Here is a 19,272-nt window from a genome sequence, read left to right as displayed (position 1 = left end):
ATAATATAACAGTTACTAGTGCAAGAATATCATCTTTGGTTTTCTCTCACAACATTGTCAATTTGTATGGCAATAAGTTCTCTGAGAACATCCAGTGCCACTTGAGGAACTGAACAGCAATTGTGCAATCTGATTTAAGAATAGAATTAGGTTTCTATGTAGATGCTCATGGAAACATGGATTTTCCTGGAGCATTTGGCTCTGTGTGAAACTACCACCTCTTGTGGCTGCTTCTTGTTGCAAAACCTCTCTGCTCTATAATACTGAAGAGAACTCCAAACTCACAAATGTGCTGGCCTCATGCTGAATGAGTGTCTATGAAATCCAAACCTGGATCTAGTCTGCAAGAAGATACTGTACATCGTTACAGCCCACCCTAGACTGAGCTAGCACACAGTGTACATACACTTGTGTCATGTGGTTATGAGCTTAAATCACCACATTCCTTGTCAGAATGGGTGCCTGACACTCTTCTCATATAGCAGCATTCTTGACCAGGGCCACACAATGCTTCCTCTTTGACAGGGAAGAACAGACATGAGGCTGGTGAGGTAAGCACATTACTGTACACAGTCAGCTACGCTGGCAGTAACAGCAGTGCACTGCAGTTTCACACCAAAGGGTAATGAGACTGCATCCCAATTAGCTAATGTGTAAACCACTTCTATCACAGTTGCTATATTAGAGGCAACTACTGTAGGTGCTTTGAGATGTATATAATAATAATAATAATAATAATAATAATAATAATAATAATAATAATAATAATGTTGATGATGAGACAGTTATAGGCGGAGGTTAGCAAGAACAGCCTAGAGCGTGATCACGAACAGCTTTATTTCATTTATATAAAGACACCTCTGGACCCTCCGAGTGGGCATTCAAATCAGGTCCCATATTATGGCACTTCAATTAAAATAAGTCATGAAATTACAAATAAAAAAATGAATTCAGCAAAAACGTAAGTATATTTTATACACTTATTGAGTATATTTTGAATTAAAAAAAATATTTACTATTCATTCAAATGCATTCCAGTCTCAAGTGTAGTTACTTTCTGGTTGTAGAAATAGAAAGTTAACTGCAACTCATTTGAACCCAGCATGCCTTGTTTTCTAGCCTAGAGTATGCTGTCTGAATACATTTTTCATTGTAATGGTTTATCAAGGGTACTGTTTTTTGCAGAGCTTTGCAAGAAGAACAATTTATTACGTGATATATTAGCTTTACTAATCCCAACAACACAGTAAATTACACCCTTATTCTAATCCACAGGGCACAGAATCAGCGCTATCAGCTCAAATAACATAAATCAAAGAGAATCAAGTGACTAATTAAACATTGTGTTCAGTTTGAAAATTTTTGTAATAGTAACTATCTAGTTCGCTTTTACATTGTATTAACATGGCATTACTTTACCCTTAACATTTAATAATAAACTCTGAGGTGAGGATCTCAAGTAGAGCAGAAAGACAGTCAGATACACACAGTACATGCCTTGACTGCTCCTGCCAGTGCCAATGGAATAACTCTAATAATCTTTACTTGCAGCACCCAAAGTTCAGCAATGTTTAGTACCACAAATAAACTATGTCTACCAGATCACTGTTAGAAATTCCTGCACAACTTTATCAAAGGACTGGTTTTCAACCGGTCATGCTGGTTTAAGAAACTGTAATGTGGTTTGATATACCAGCTGCGTTTCCAGCTAGAAACCAGTAAATATGCATCCTAATTCTCAACTTTTGTTGGTTATCAGTTTACCCAGCAGCTGCTGGAATTTACCGCAGAGTTTCATAAAGAAAAAAAAGAATTAAATGCCACTTAACCTACCAGAATCCAAGGTGTACTGGGTTTCTTGTTGTAGACCAGTAAGATGATCTTGTGTTCACTACAGCTGCACAGTGAGGACTATATGGCAGGCGAATGATGATGGAGGTACTTTTAGTTTTACAAGTTAGCGTGTGGTCAGGTCACAGCCCAGGATTATTAACCTGAACTATAAATATCTGAGTGGACAAGCACAGCTCAAACAGTACACTGGGATCTTACCTTCAGCATCAGATACCAGCGTTCAGGGCAACGTGACAGTGATGAGCTTCAAATACAATGTGGTTATAAAATCACTTGGATACTTTGTTCAACTGCTAGGAAAAAACCTGTACCAGCTGCATTGAAGGACACAATAAAACACTCAAAAAGTGTACCACAGCCTGTCATTTTTATTATTTTTTTAAATAGGAAAGCATCAGTTAATTTTGCAAAATTATAACTGAATAACTAGGAAATGTCATTTTCAAGTTTTTGCTGTAGTTTCCCATTATAATAACCCCATGAAAAATGCAATAGTTTAAATATTTGTCTAATTCTGTTTGCCTGAGTTTTTGTATGATTGAAGTTCTGGATTAAAAAAAAAGAATCTAATTTATTCCAGAAAGGAACGTTTTTGTGAAATATGAATAATAATAATTAAAAGAAATATAATACAGAACCCCAAAAAGTTAATTTGTACATCAGATGACAAGATATTTAATCAAATCAGAGAACTAAAATGGAACTTTAGACACACAAAACGTATCTTAGTCAATGATGGTGGTATTAAAATTGATACAAATGGTAATTGTTTTTCTGTGCAGTACAAGAACATTGTAACGAGATCAGTCTGGGGAAATCAAGGCAAGGCATGAGTGTTCTGCTTGCATTTTAGGTTTCAGTGCTACTAGTTCACAATGTGCCTGTTTATATATATATATATATATATATATATGACAGGTTTAGGTCACTGTCAGGTTACACATGGGCCTCAAGAAGGTATTTTTGCTTCATTGAAATGTTTATAACAACGTACACACCTGCAGTTTAAGTAGTTAATTATTTTTAAAATATAAGCTTGATCAGGTGTTACTTGTGAAATACCAAAACAACAAAAATGGAAAGGGAAAAGGACATTTAGTTTGGGTTTTGAGCCTCTCAGCTACAAGAAAGCTTAAATGTGACTTCTGTAAACTACGTTCTTTTATGTTTGTAGCTCAGGGAACCTGCTGCATCTACTAACAGGATGAGAAAGTGTGCACAGAAAGCTTCAAGGACGGAGCAAGCTTGTGTACCTAGAGCTAACACTACATTAGGTAATGTAAACGAACTGGCAAGCCAACAATACCTGGCTTCTGGTGCACAGATGACTACACTAGAGAACATGTAACAAACATTCACTACATTTTAGTGTAACATTGAACATGCAGCTTAAAATATACTTAAAATATACCACTTAAAATCCCCAAAATATATACATTTATTTAGTAGAACCAGCAATTATGTATGTTCTAATGGTTTTAAGGAAAGAACAAGGTGAAGTATTAGCTTCATCATGAAGTCCATACAACCTTGTTTTTGTTTTTCCTAAGGCTTCCTTTCATATAGCAACAAAGCACCACAGGTGGATCCCATTACCTGTTAAATAATGTATAACTGTTTCCATATAATTCCTGTAATATATTTCTGAGTTAGTTTTTGTTATTGTTTTTTTGTTGTTGTTGTTGACAAGGAGTAAAAAAAAAAAACACCTTCCTACAAACTCTTACATTCCCATCCTACCTGAAATGTCACGCATTATGATTTTATGTGTCAAGAAGCTCTCCTTGTCTAAGACATTTGACCAGTGTATGAGATATTGAATTACACCTGTTCGCATCAGGTGACTAGGAAACTAAGGTCAGGTGGAGAGGGAACCTAATCCGTGGTCTACATTGCATTTTTATGTACATGTTCATAATCGCACTGACCAAAAATTACAGCTCTACTGAATGTGATCCTATTTTACCATGCAAGTAAGTAGATTTTTCATTTACTATAATTTTCTCTCTTTGATAATTATAATGGGTTTCCATGTAATGAATGCTCTCGTGAACTACTGGCATCTATTCATAGCAAAACATGGACATGTTCTTTGTATAACACTTTATGTAATCATGCTATTATCACCAGTTATGACAACATATGTAAAGTATTTATATATTATTGTATTACCTTAATTCTAGCCTCCAATCCTTTTGAGAGATGGTTATGTATGTTAATGTATTGTATTTAAAATTGTTATTACATAATTTGAGTGACTGCAGTGGAAAATCCTATATAATCATATAAAACTACAGTCCAAAAAGAGGGTTCAGGAATACCAAACTTTAAAGCAAACACAAAACAGTATTTAAGCAACTGATAAGTTAAAGTTAAGTTAAGATCAGCTTAATATGTATATAAAACCTTAACTATTGAACTCCTGGTGGGGTATATTTATACTTCATATTTATACAAGGTTAGGTTTTCAACTCCACCATACATTTGCAATATTTATGTATGTTATGCCTTCAGCCTGATATTTAATCAAGTGCCAGAGAAGTGAATCATGTCTTCTGGAACCCTGTTTCTCTGATCAAATGTGCAGAATTGCCATTGAATGAACACATGCATTTCAAACCCTTCTGTTGCAGCTGACATTCTGCAGGCTGCGCACACACCAGTGGTGCTTCCTTCTCTTCAACGTCCTCCTCTTCCATGCCTTACTCTTTGGTGGCGATTTTGTGGAAGAATATCTTCTTCAGTCCTCCCCAGGCACATACACCGATGTTAAAGTGCTAGAGCTTCGTGAAAGAGCTAGAAAGCTGGATATGACCACTGTGAAGAGCAATGCTTCCAAATACTACACTATCAGCAGCCCTGATGCCTGCTCAGGCCAAGACATCTTTCTGTTATCGATGATCTTCAGTAAACCGGATAACGCATCCCGAAGGGATGAGATCAGGAAAACATGGGCCAACATCACCAACGTCAAGGGCTTTTCAATCCTCACTTTATTCATTCTGGGTGCTTCTGATTCTAAAGCCACCCAAGCTACAGTCATGGACGAATCTGAAAGACATGGAGATATCATCCAAGGGAAATTCACTGATTCTTACAATAACCTACCCAACAAGACCATTCTAGCTATGCAGTGGACTGTAACCTTCTGTCCCATTGCCCGCTTTATTCTAAAAAGTGACGAGACTATGTTTGCCAACTATGTAAGCTTGGTGGAGTATTTACTGAGCTTAAGAAGACACCCTGAGGATCTCTACATTGGAAGGGTAATCCATCACGAAATGCCCAACCGGGACCCTCAAAGCAAAGATTTTGTACCAGTCAGCCAGTACTCAGAAAAGTATTATCCAGATTACTGCACAGGTGCAGCCTTTGTTATTTCCCAAGATGTAGCACGAAAAATATATGTAGCTTCCACAGCGATGAAGATACCGGTTCCTCATGATGTATTTGTTGGAATCTGTGCTAAAAAAGCAGGCATTGCTCCAACTCACAGCTCCAGGTTCTCTGGGGAAAAGCACATCAGATACAATAACTGCTGCTATAAGTTTATCTTCACATCTTTGGAAATGAAACCTGAAGAGCTGTCAATGATTTGGAAGGACATAAATGATGGGAAAAGTTGCACGCTGTTTGAAACTTACTACGGGCTTGTTTCTTGTAAAGCATTAACCTACTTGGATAAGATTTCTTTCTTTAGTACAGGCACTTTAAAGGAAGGGGAGGCTCAGCCATAAAAGAATATTTTAACTGAGACAATTCCTTTATTTTCCAGTATTGTGTTTATTTTCAAATTAACACTCCCCCCACCCCCCCTACTCACTTTCCACTTTCTGTGTGGAGCTGGCTGCTAGTGCTCCAATATTGAGTTATTCTAATGTTTACCTGACTTTGAGCTTGCCTGGAGAATCCTAAATGCCAGAATTGAACAGCCTTCCTCATTCTATTTAAAACATGTGACAATGTGACCTCTTTAAATTCTGTCACTTAGTCTCTCTGTAAAGTACGTGGGGCTTGAAGCATTGAAAGGTGACATTGTCTGGAAAATGTTACAGTTGGTAGAAAAGGCATAAAAATAGGTATGTTTCAGTGAGAACTGAATCACAATCTGTGCATGAAAAAGGTCAAAGCATCTGTATGTCAGAGTGCAAATACAACTAGGAAATCATCAGCCACAACATTGTACACCTTTAAAGAATAGCACATGACCCAGTAGACATCTGCTGATTGGTCAGAAGCAACTGGTAAATGGAGATGACAGCTGCAGAGGATTGTTGACAATTGATGTTCACAATATTAGAAACACTGAATTCTGGCAGGGATACCAGAACAATGCACAGTGAGTTATGAAGAATTAATATTGTTTAGAATATTATAAATGGACAAATATGTAATATCCTTAAATATGTTGGAGACCAATGTACATTCCTTAGATTACAGGCTTTAGAAAATGGGTTTGTATTTAATCTTGTGTTTTGAGAAATGTTTTGGATTATAAACACTGTATGGTATGATTTGAACTGCGTGTTAAGAAATTATATTAAAGATATTAAAGAAAAAAAAAAACTAGCACAAAATTAATTCTCGCTTTAGGCAATGTTCCTGACCTTTTAAAGCATATTTGCTAAATGGCACACAACTTTCTATAATAATACAAATGCTAATACATCATTACAAATGACTGAAATGTTACATTAGGCAGCTGCATTCATCATTTTTAAGTTTAAAAAAAAAAATTTGTTTTCAATTTTAAGAAACAATTATTAATTACATCCATTGCTCTTGCATGAAAAAAAAAACTGAAGGTTTTACTGTAATTGGAGACAACACAGACAGCGTTTACATGCACAAGTCATGATGTTTTCCTCACAATGTTTTTTGTACTTTTCAGGAAATGTGTTGCTATGCCGTTCTGACTTAGGAAAAAAAGTCAGCCATACCAACGCAGATTACTTAATTCATAGTAATTTAGGGGAGGGGATATTTATATATTTTATAAAATAAAACTTCTACTAAATACACATTTTACTAATTAAAAAACAATATATGCATAACATCTAAAAGTTTTATTTAATTAAAGTAGTCTATAAATGTATGTGAATGTGGGGGTTACACTACAATATAATAAAAAATGGTATGATATTGAGAACCAGGGATATGTAAAAATACATACGAGGATCCTGAGTCGCTTCATACACTGGCAGTTCTCTAGGAGGAGTACCAGGCTGAGCATCCTAATGTTCCTGTACTCATCTGCCAGTCCCTACACCCTGCCTCTGCTCCGAGAAGCCACTGACTGCAGGTCTGAAGCTGCGGTAGAAGTGCCAGGTGCAGAATCCACTTCACACACACACACACACATTATGATGAAATGTGGATGTCTTGTAATTTACAAATATTCAAACTAAATCTTTAATTAAAGCGATAAGATAAATGTATGTTGTGTTCTAACTATATCCATTACTTATTGCACAATATGTCAATTGACAATTAATTCCAGTTCTGTGAGATGGAAGAAGACAGTAATAGTATGTGCAATACTGAATAGACATGACACACTTTTGACATATTGCAATACATTTATAATGGCAAAGATTCATTATAGTTTTTAAATTTTTCTTTAAATTATGTAAACTAGAATGTAAAGCTCTCCATATCACAATATCTTTCATAAATCACCAGGTTTCTGCTGGATCTGCTTCAGGAATTACAGCTTTAAAGCATCTGCAAAGTTCTTATAATGAAAATGACTGGCACAAAGTACTGTCTGATATTCATCATGAATGCTTTCAGTCACTAAGAATTGCTTTCAGCTTGTGAGAATCCTTACGTTGTGGCTCTGTTTGTGAATATTTTCATCATTGTGTTGGACAGCATGTAATGTATTTTAGATCAGATTGATTCCATAAGCTCTATTCTTGTTGGACTGTTAGAATTATTTAATTCCCTGGGCATCTGCTTTTATAACCCTTGTCAGTCTTAAAAAATGAATCTGGCACAAGATCCTGCAACCTGTAAAAACATTCTGCTTCTATAAAACCATTGATGTGTGATGCTTTTATGTATTTGTATTATTCCTATTTGATTTAACTGGTATATTTTTCCAAATTATCTCAAATAAGCGAGTTTGTTCTTCTCCTCTGAGGTCATTTAAAAAAAAAAGCCAAATATGTGGTCTCCTCTGAGGCAAAGTTCTAGATCTGATACTATTTTTATTTATTTAAAATTTGGAATTTCCATTTTTTTACCCCATTTATTCCCCAATTTGAAGCCTGGCTTACCCCTGCAGACATTGAAGACGAACACACGAGTCCTCTGAAATGTGTGTCGTCGACCGTCCACTTCTTTTCACTCTGCAGGCCTGCCATGCAGCTAACTCAGAGCTACAGCGTCGGAGGACCATGCAGCCCTGAACTGCTTGCAGGCAGGTCCACAGGCTCCCAGCCAGTCTACAGGGGTCGCTGGTACGCAATGAGCTGAGGACACCTTGGCCTACCTAAGCCCTCCCAACCCCAGGCGGCACTCGGACAATTGTACGCCACCCCCTGGGAACAATGGAATAGCCTGGACTTGAACTGGAGACCTCCAGGCTATAGGGCACCTTCTGCACTCCATGCGGAGTGGATGCGCCACTTGGGAGCCTTGTCTATTTCTATTTCTATTTTTAGTGCTTTAAACAGCAAAGCCATTGATAGGTACTAGTTAGAGTTGCCATAAGGTGTGCTCCACTTTTTATCATAACTTCCACTCTAGGCCATAGGAGGGCGCTGTGTGCCCCTAATTTACATAAACTTGTAGTGTTAACCAGCTTCTGACTGACAGGTTACTGTCAGCTAGGACAAACACTGTCAATCTTGTATTGCACACCTTTGTTATACCAGCATGAACAGTGCTGCTGCTGCTGCTGCTGCTTTGAGAGCTTGATAATTGAAATGAGAATTGCATTTAACAACCTATGGATCAGATATTAGTTCACTTCAGATATTAAAAAGTATACAGCTGTCTGTATGTATGGCTCTTTACCACAAGTTATATAAAGTATCTTCATCTGTTTGTCAGCTATCAGACTGTCTGGCTGTTTTGCATATAGCTTGAGAAACTATTATTATGCAATGATGAAACTTGCTGAGGCTGTTTGCCTGGCCGTTTGATTGTTTTATATTGTCATAGTGATCTACTTTTCTATATTGCTAATATTACCTTTACAGCTGTGACAAGGAACGAATGTCACTGGCAGTCCCTATGCAGCTCCAGCCTATTCAACAGAAATATCATTCCAGCTGGTTCTTTTCAATGCAGCGTTTTAACCGAGGGACGCATTTGGTCACTAAGGACACCGTTTACCAGGAAACTGCAAAAATGAATCTCATAGCCTGCTTCAATTGGACACGATCCAGTCCCAGAAGAGGGTAATGTAATTGTGTTTTCAGAGCATTGAAATAGCATGAAAGAGATGGGAAGTGAAATCATTTTCCCACGCGGGCAAAGAGTGGTTTCTCTGGCAGGCTTCATGGAAGCATTTACTACTGATTACAACTAAATATCCTGCTTGAGAAATGTGACCCTCTGGAGACCCTGTGCTCTTAACGACCCTGCATGAGACCTGTGTGACAGGCACTCCACTTGAAAGCCTGCTTCAGGTCTAGGAGATGCACAGCAGGTTTGTTGAGGCTTCTTAATCCTTGCCAGGTGATGTAATGCTAATATGTGCCATTACTTTCCCGCACTTTGGGAAAGCAGCCAGCTCGAATGGTTTGGTTTGATCTCTTTGCCAGGCTTAGTAATAGTTTGGACCCTTTCCTACTTACCTTATTTCTTCCTGGGACTTTACATCAACCCACACCTTTGACTCTTCTTAAATGAAATGCCTGATCACTTGCCCGTCCACATCACAAGGTGCTGGAAGGTTTCCAGAGGGATGTTATTCCATTCAGTCATTAATATTTCAAACATTTGGATGGACAGAGGATTGTGATGATGAATGCATTGTTCAAGTTCATCAATTGGTCTTTTTTTTTTTTGGTCACTCATTTAAAAAAGTAGGAAAAATGACCCTAAAATTAACAAAACTGCCTACATAGGATTCAATACACATGTCAATGTACACAATGCTCATTTCTGAAAAGATAGCCCATGGTAGTTCCAACAAAGGGGAAACAACTTCCATGGTATATATTTAATTTGTGGCCATCACTTTTAGGCAAAATTTCCTTTTTATAAATCCTTATCCTTTCTGGCTCACTCGCTTGTACAGACTGGATAAATACAAGATCTGACACTGTGAAACACACAATCTAATAATCACATCTTCAAACTAGGACAATGACTCGTGTCAAGAGGGCATCCAAGTACAAGGCAGCCGGTTGCAATCAAGTTAAGGACAAATAGCATCCCTGGCTTCACATGGATACAATATCATTAAAATCTAAGACATGAAACTGCATTTGTTTTACTACCCATCTACCAAACAAAGCAAACGGCATCGAGAAGCACATCATTAATACATGCTGCAGGCACCAGTGCTTACCAAAGGGTTTCCCCAACCATTTAACACAGAATCAATAGAGGTCATCTCGGTAATGTAGGCTGATAGCTTGGGCTATCTATCAGGTGTGTAGACAGAGCTAGCCCAGATATATTGTTCTGTGGAACAGTCTAACCCTGATCAAAATGTATTGTGTTTCTGATTTCACATGCAGTACGCAGGGTCAGACAATAAGTCTGGAACACCTTCATAGTTTCAACACGGTGTCAGGACAACTTACTGGATGCAGTAACACATTAAAACATTTACCACAGTAAAATCCTGGCAAACTGTAATACAGAATACAGCAGTGACAGCATGGTAAAGCATTCTGAAGCACTAAGGGGTATGGTAAAGTATATGAAAAACATGGCGCACCATGGCAAACTGAAGTAAATACATAATATAACTAACATGCACATTTACTGTGGTAAACATTTTAAAGGGAAGCCTGCAAGGTTTTTACATTGTTCAGGAGGGAATGTGTGTCCAGGAATTGCACACTGATAGCCCTTTATCAAAGTCTGCTGGTTTTCCCATTGTAATTGGAACTGACTTGCGACAGAGAAATACAACGCTACAGATTGTGTGTCAAGGATGTTACTGGAGTTTCTATTAAATCCTTAACATAGGCAAATGAGCTGCATTCCCTGTAAGAATGAACTGCTCAAGGGGTAAATTCTTAGACACGATCCATGTGTCCCCAGGAAGCATTCCTTTCCTCTCTCTACCATCCATCTTCTGAACTGATCACCGCTCCTGTAAGGAAACAGCTATGCATGAATGATTAGAGCTGTAGATTTTCAAATCAATAATCTAGTCTGGAATACTTTTTCCAGTTGGTTGAGAAGCCTGGGTCTATGTGGGTTCTGTATTATTTTTTCTTATATGACAGGGGCTGGAAAAATGATTCCCTAAAAAATAATCTCAGAAAACCTGCTTGAGACCTCATCCCCAGAAGCAGGAAGTAATATCCCTAAGCACCAAAAGAAGAATAGAATGGAAAAAAGGAACTTATTTTTAAGAAAATTTTTCCTCCCAATGGAAGAAAAATAAAACCAGGTGGACCATTACTGCCAAAAAAACGTCTGTAATGCTTCATTGAAAATGAATACTTCTGCATACGAACCATAATGCTAGTGTGTGAATGTTTTCTGCAGGAAACGCTTGGTAAAAGCTGCACTAATCTTGTTCTTTAGGAGTGATATGCATTTTATATGCATTTTAGCTAAACCTGTTTGTGCTTCAGTTTTCTGACTAGTGTTAATACCCTTGCACTAAAAAAAAATGCTGTAAATATTACTGAAGAATGTGCATTCAATTACATGTGTGGGACATGTGAATTAGAGCATAAAAATGGATTATTCTCAATTGATTTACCATTGATAGTTAAAAATATTTCTTTTTCTAAATACCCCACTCTACCCATTTGGAATTTCCATTACCACAATGAAATTTGCAGAATAAACAACTGTTCTGACAAAGTTCCTTAGAGACTGAGACAGTATGACTATCCTTATCAGCCAGGTTTGTTTCTTGTTGTCAGTCACTGAAGCAGCTGATATCAGTTCATTTGTTATGCAATAGTGACCTCATCTGAAACTATTGTCACTTTTTAGAATTTCAAAAATAATTTAGAATATAGTCACTTGAAATAATGTATTTTCCAAATGACAATATGCATATGCAAATATAAAGAAAACTGGAGTAGCGTTTAAAGATTCATTAAGCAAGTAGTTGTTACCTCAAGCAGATCTTAGCAACAAACTTGACTGCATCTTGAGTTACATCAGTGAGAAGAGCCAAGAAAGACAGCGACTTACAGTACTGTACCTTAACAGTGCAGTCACAGAGGCCTTACTGTTACCATTCTTCAACTGAACAGGAAGGCATAATGGACAGCCAGCAGCTTAGGTGAGATGCTTGTTTATTAGTTATATCAGACTGTATGCATTTCCATTACTGGTAACTGACACATTCTTGAGACTTGTATTTGTTAGTACTGTAGGGGGCTATTACATCATTAGCCAAAAATAAAATAAAAACCTAGCTGAATTACAGCTTTGTTGAATAATAATAATAATACTAATAATAATAATAATAATTTGGTATATAAATACTTAAGTACAGTGCATTTAATTTATTTTAGACATGGCATTTTTTTTTATAATAAACTGTTTTACTATTTCCACTTTGTGTGGTCTAGTTTGTCTAATATACAATAAAATAAAACTGTGGTAAAACTGTAAGAGAAACGTTTTGGATACTGAGTGTTATGAGTTTTGTAATGCACTTGTAGTTTTTATATATCCTTCCAAATTCATATAAACACGAATAGAAAATGCATGTGTGGCTATTTCCAAGAGATATGAATTTATATGGACTGTATAATTTATATCATACAGCCAGTACTCCAGATAAGGTTTTGGGTCTGGGAGTAACTTACCCTCTAATTTTAACACTGAGAGAGTAAAATGTATTTTCAGGGGGTAAAATGCAACATTACCTTGAGGTCACAAGTAATCTCAATAAATACTGTACAATCTTTAATGTTAATGGGGCAGGCATTAAAAGAGAGACTTCCATTTTAACTGCAGTGTTACTCTGAACTCCTATACAGCCGTGTATGTGTTCTGCAGGGTTCTTTATCGGCTCAGCAATTTTTTTTCTTTTTTTGAGGTATCACACTGAATTTTGTTACTTATATTTTAACATTAAATTCTTATACTCAGTGAACTTTAATATAAAGCCATACAGGTAAATAAAATAAGGAAATGCATTCATAAGTTATAAAACACTTTGTTTAATATTATAGGCACTTTTTTTTAGCAGTTGCCTCTGACGATGGTTCCAGTTGGATTTGTAGCTGCACTGGAGTGTTTACGCTTCAACCTGGGTAGCTTCGAATTTTTCTTATTCTTACTGTGATTGGCTGCAAAGACAACAGGGCTAGCCAGTGATTGGATAATGGGTGCGTTCAGTAACTGAGCGTCAAAGAGCAAGAAAGTTTCCGCTCACTCAGATCACTGATGAAATCTGCTCTGCAGCTCTGAGCTGCTCAGGGGAAGTGGAACTGAGCATGCTGTTAAGTGGGCTCTTTCCCTGAGCTGCTCTGAGCGGCTCACTTACTGAATGTAGGATTGTTTTTTGTTGAATACAGTTTCCTAGTAACTGAAGACATTGTATGCTAGGAGATGCAGTTGTTAGTGGAAGTTTTAGAGGTGCAGACAAGTGTGCTGTTAAATTGCTATGCTTATTTGTATGCATTCAATTTAAATTTAGTGTGTATTTCTGTTTTTTTATGCGTAAAAACAGCAATTAAGCAGCTTATCTGGAACTCTGCATACAGCTATGGCAAAAAGTTTTGCATCACCTAGAATTTTACAATTGAGACATAATTAGTGCTTTATGAACATAATTTAGAGCTTTTATTTAACATCATGTAATGATATCACAAAAATCTACCAGAAGCCATAATAGTAATACAGTATGTCATGTTAGATTTTGAGCTGTCAATTTTTAATTTTTTTTGTATTTGGAAAACTACAAAGTGGTATGTAATTCAATATGTTAATGTAACATTATTCAACATGTTTCTTTGGACTTTATGAAGCAGGATGTGTTCATTCTATAGGGTGATGCAAAACGTTTGGATATAGCTGTACATTGCAAATGTAGTTGGTTCCAAAGGATCTCAGGACCCCTTCCTGAATACATGGGGTCCAGATCATCAAGCAGCCTGTTGAAGGTTTCCTGTTGTTTGTTGAAAAAGTGAAGCATTTGCAACAAATATTGTTAAATCAGGGTAATGACTGATATGAATGTCTTTTCTATTTTGTGTCTCTAATTATTGTATATTTACATAGTACTGTAGTTACTTGGTTAATACAAATATACTTATACATAATTACAATGTAATTATACAGTGCAACCTCAGAGTTACAAACCCCTTGGGAATGGAGATTGTTCTTAACTCTGAAAATGAGTTTTCAATTGTTTTAATAAATGTGTACACCTGTTATCTACACCCTAATCTGAAGAATAGTATAAGGATACAGCACAGTCATACAATACTCATATTGTTATGTCTTTAAAACAGTACCAGATCTGGTTGCATTGCACATATGGTTGAGTGATTGCATACTTCCAGATGAAAGTAGGGGTTTGGTAGACTGGTCAGTTCCTAAGTTTAGTGTTTGTAACTTTGGTTACAATGTACTTAATGTTTAAATATAACCTAACCTTAACCCTACAATTGTCTACTTACGGTACAAATATTGTGCTTAAAAAAAAAAAAAAAAAAGTATTTAATACTCAGTGATCTTTATTACAGTCCTTTAGTATTACTGTGCTGTTACTAGTATGACTATTAATGAGCTATTAATCAATGTAAAAGCAACCTTGAGTCTTCCAGAAACATTCCCCAACACTTATGACCTAATGACGCTCCATAACATCTTGCAAATAACTTGTTTCATGTATTATTTAGAAAGAAAATTAGTCTCTGTCACTTTGACAGATTGCTGACATCCGATACTCCTTTGTCCTTCACCGTGTTCAAGTTTCGATGGCCAGGTTGATGTAGACACCTGGATTTTATAACAAGACACATTTCATAAGGTTTCCAATATACCATATACTTATATGGTCCTTACAAACCTTTGAGAATACATTCTTATATTTAATCTAAATAGTAGACTATATAGCTAGTTTTGACCATTACATATGAATTCTATAATAATGCACCCCAGTGCCAGATTCATTTTTATATAATCACACCTAGGATCAGTTGAGCTATAAGTTGATTTACAAAAAAATAATAAATAAATAAAAACATAATAAAGAAAATACAATTTATGATTTGTGGTGTTGGCTGCATTCGGACTAAATACAATGTTTAAGCTAACAATTTTAAATATGCTTAATATCACACTGAATATATATATATATATATATATATATATATATCTCAACCTCTGGAAGACAAAGGCCAGCCCTGCAGATGTCCGCCTTTGAGCTCACTGGGCACCTGGCCAGCAGGGTTCGCTGTAGCGCGATGAGGAGAAATATCCCTGCCAGTTTTGCCTCCCTAACCCACAGGAGCGCTAGAGCCAATCCGATGCTCCCTTGAGAATTCCCAGCAAAAACCGGCCTGCTTCGCACGGTCAGGACGCGAACCTGCGCTGTATGACACCCTGCACACCACGCGGCTGCGCTTCTAAAAGGTGAGACATTCAGGGACCCCCGCAGATATCATATTTAAGGTATTTCATTGAAGGTAATAAGAATGAATGAGTTGGTCTGTTTGGAATCATATGTAAGGGTAGAGGCAGCAGAACTGATGACCTCGCACAGCACAAGTAAGCATCTTAACCGCTATGCAAAACAGCTCATTTACATTTGTGGTTAAATAGCTTTTAACCTCATGTCATCAGTGCAACACACAGCACTGCCCAGTACACATGCAGAATAGGGGAAGCATTTTTTCACTGGAAGCAAATTTTGATGTTTTACCGTTAAAGTTGTTTCTTTGATTAACTGTATAATTACGCTCACTAATTATAATTAACTTGAAAAATCATTCCAACCTTAGAAATGACACATTAAGACAAATTACAACATTACAACATTCCCTTATGCTTATAAGATGACGAATACAGATTTTTTTTTTTTTAACTGATTTGTTCTGCAGGCTGGAAAAAGGGGAGAGATGACATCCAAGAGGGTTTATACGCTAGAACAGCAACACAGAAGAAACAGAGTGGTTCTACAAAACCTCCTCGACAAGGCCTTCTTATATGAGAGAGACGATGAAAGGGCAAGTCTGTTTTATACGCATGGGCATATGTAGATTGTGGCCAGGCTTTTCTGGAATTGTATATTATTAGTGACAGTTGCAGACACCGACCACGTAACATGTCAACAAATGTCCAGTCATGCTTCATTGGTAGTCAAATAAGAAAAGATGGTATACCAAAGAACCTGTGAGATAAATCAGCCTCCAAAAAAGCTGAAATGTGCATCTTTCTTTCTTCCCTTCTTGAGTTATTTTCATGTCTTTCTCTAAATCTGCCCATATCTGGCTTTGAGCTTGGCTGGAGAATCCTAAGTGCCAGGGTTGAGCAACTTTCCTCATTCTGTAAAAATCATGTGACAATGTGACTCTGCAGCTTTGCCAGCCCCACCTGCTCTCTCTGTCTGAACTGTATATGTCGAGTAACTACACATCGTTATTGAGAACACCATGAGAGGGAAGTGTAAAGGTAAAAAATAGAAAATAAAATCACTTTGAAATCTACTTATTATTAAACATAGAAAGGATTACATATTAATGATTTTTTTTTTTTTTTTTTTATGCCATGACCCTATATTTAGAAGAAGAAACAAAAAATAAAGGAGGACGATTGGTCTCTCTCGCCCCTCCCCACTGTATCACTGAGCAACATCGGATCCTCAGGGAACTGCATGCCAACTAAGCCAGTGAATAAGCATCATGTACTGATCACCAAGAGCTCTTCTTTTAGCAGCAATTAATATTTCCTATGTGCAAACACAACTGGTGCAGTCTTGCTGCTTAAACTTGGACAATATGTTATTATACAGATGTATAGTGTAGTCATGAAAATAAACATATTCTATACTGTAATTTGTTGTAATACAGTACAGCACAGCACATCTGTATGCAGAAACTTTATAGACAAAGTACCTAATGCATATGATAATTTCCTGAAACTTCAAACAGCAAAATATCTCAAAAATGTCATATTTCTTTGTGCGTTTCATATCACAACACATGTCTTTATTACCTTGCCTTTTTATTGACATTGGATATTTAATAAATTGATGGTTAATAAATAAAAAATAAGGAAATATTTATATTTATATTTGCATAAAATGGAAAAGTGTGTGGCTTCTTAGGCTGTAAAAGGGCGTTTTTGAGTAACTATTTTAGTGATTTACTCTGTTTTTGAACCTCACATGCCTCAGTTGCTTGGACAGCCCAAACAATCTAGACTCAAAGTTGACGTGGTTTTTCTCCCCTGAATTAAACAAGGCAACACTGTGCCTAAAGGCTTGTCTCTACTTTATTTTTGTTATGTTCTCAGGTTTCCTGTGCATTATGAATGTACTTCAACGTTATTATTTGCATTCATTGTAGACTACTTATCTCCCAAGATATGGCACACTGGGTAGAAGCCAGAGGCCTGTGAGCCTCCACCCTATTACAATGGACAGCATATTCGCCAGCAGTGGGAGTGAAGGGGGCTTATTTTTACTTGAAGATCTAAGAGCTTTTCAGATTCATCAGGTACCATCCTGTGAACCATTTATATTACTAACCTTGTATCATTAAAGTGATTAAAACCTTTTAATCTTACCTGTCGTATACTGTCAATCGTAATATGTGTGGAGTTTTGAAAGACACACATATTACAATTAACATGATTTTCTATTTTAAAACATGATATGTTGTACACGCTAGGTTAAAGAAATCTCTGTATGAAAGCTGTTGCCTTTTCTTGGCTTATATCCTGTCATTAACCAACCAGCTGCATCCCCTGACATTGATTGACAAGGTTTCAGCCAGTAACATAATTTGGCTCTGACATCACTGCTGAGGTGACTCCCTTCCTCCCTCCCTCCCTCTGTCTGTCCGTCCGTCCGTCCGTCTGTCCAAAAATGCATGTTTGCTGCAACAGGTGTTTATTTTAAAACTGCATGTGTCTGACCTACAGTACATTAATAATGCAAGTGCAGAACAGGTAAGATTCATAGGATTAATCTGCTAGCTACAAACATTTTCAATTGTGAAAGGCTAAAAGTCATGTATGGCAGTTTTTTTTTAATACATTCATTTTATGTCATCCAGTATTGTCCTGAATAACATATATCCATCTTAGTTAATGAGCCCTAGAATGACTTGATTCCTATTAAAACCAGCAACATTATCATTGCCTCTTTAAGTTTATATTGCTTGTTATTAATGTTTTACACTAATGCGTGTTGCCAGATGTCCAATATAATGACAGAATTAAATTATAACTGCAATTAATCCCTGTCTAGTCTTTCTCCAGTGGTCTGGTTAAAAATCAGATCATGTGACCTGCAGCACAGGAAGTGGTTAGGTACCAGCAGGAAACATATGCTTCAAAGCTCTAATTCATTATGCTGATCTTTTCTTTACAGTTGGACAAAGCAGCCATGCAACACATATTTGGAGACAGAGGGGTGGCCCCATATCTGCCAACTATTAGAGAGAAGCGCTCCCCACTGCACCCTGAGACAAAAAAATACAACATCAGCCACTCCTCACCTTATCTCTCAAGAGTGATTCACAAGCCAGAGTCCTCCACTGACTCACAGCGATCTTCACAATACAAAACTCCAAACCTGGGTTCTGTAAGTTTGTAAAGAACCACATTGTGATTTCGAAACCTGGCACAAATTTTAAAAAATAAAATAAAATTGAATAAAAAAACATGGGTATGAAAAATGCCCAAACCCAGAATTTAATGCCCCTGTCGTTCTTAAACACCAGTCACTTTTTTGACTTGCCAGATGTCTTTTTCATCCTTAACAAAGGTCATCTTTTATAAAAATGGAATTAACCAAAACACAATGTTAAAAGATATTTCAGAAAAGTAATCTGAATTTAAATAAAATAAAAATTTCAAGATGTACAAGTTAAGAAAATGAAACTTACTTCGGAGCCAAGGTTTTTTTTTTTTCTTATAAATACAGAGAAAAAAAGTGTGGCCTCGAAATAACTTTACTAACTTTTCTTAAATATTTTAACAGCTGCCGTAACGCAGTCAATACGGTGTGGGGCTACCAACTGAGCTACATCTTGAGAACATTTAGCTATTTCAAAAATCTGAACACTATTACTTCAG

The 19,272-nt window shown here is 36.7% G+C and overlaps 1 protein-coding gene across 1 annotated transcript; it reads left to right on the top strand.

Moving 5' to 3' along the window:
* The first annotated feature begins 3,741 nt into the window (after positions 1-3,741).
* On the top strand, positions 3,742-6,373 carry LOC121307495 (beta-1,3-galactosyltransferase 9-like). Its single transcript, XM_041239676.1, has 2 exons — positions 3,742-3,827; positions 4,488-6,373. The coding sequence occupies exons 1-2, from the start codon at positions 3,822-3,824 to the stop codon at positions 5,589-5,591; spliced, it is 1,110 nt and encodes a 369-aa protein (XP_041095610.1). The 5' UTR covers positions 3,742-3,821; the 3' UTR covers positions 5,592-6,373.
* Positions 6,374-19,272: the final 12,899 nt, after the last annotated feature.

Source organism: Polyodon spathula, chromosome 56 (assembly GCF_017654505.1).
Source record: "Polyodon spathula isolate WHYD16114869_AA chromosome 56, ASM1765450v1, whole genome shotgun sequence".
In the NCBI taxonomy this organism is placed as follows: domain Eukaryota; kingdom Metazoa; phylum Chordata; class Actinopteri; order Acipenseriformes; family Polyodontidae; genus Polyodon; species Polyodon spathula.
This window is presented reverse-complemented; position numbering and strand designations above follow the sequence as displayed.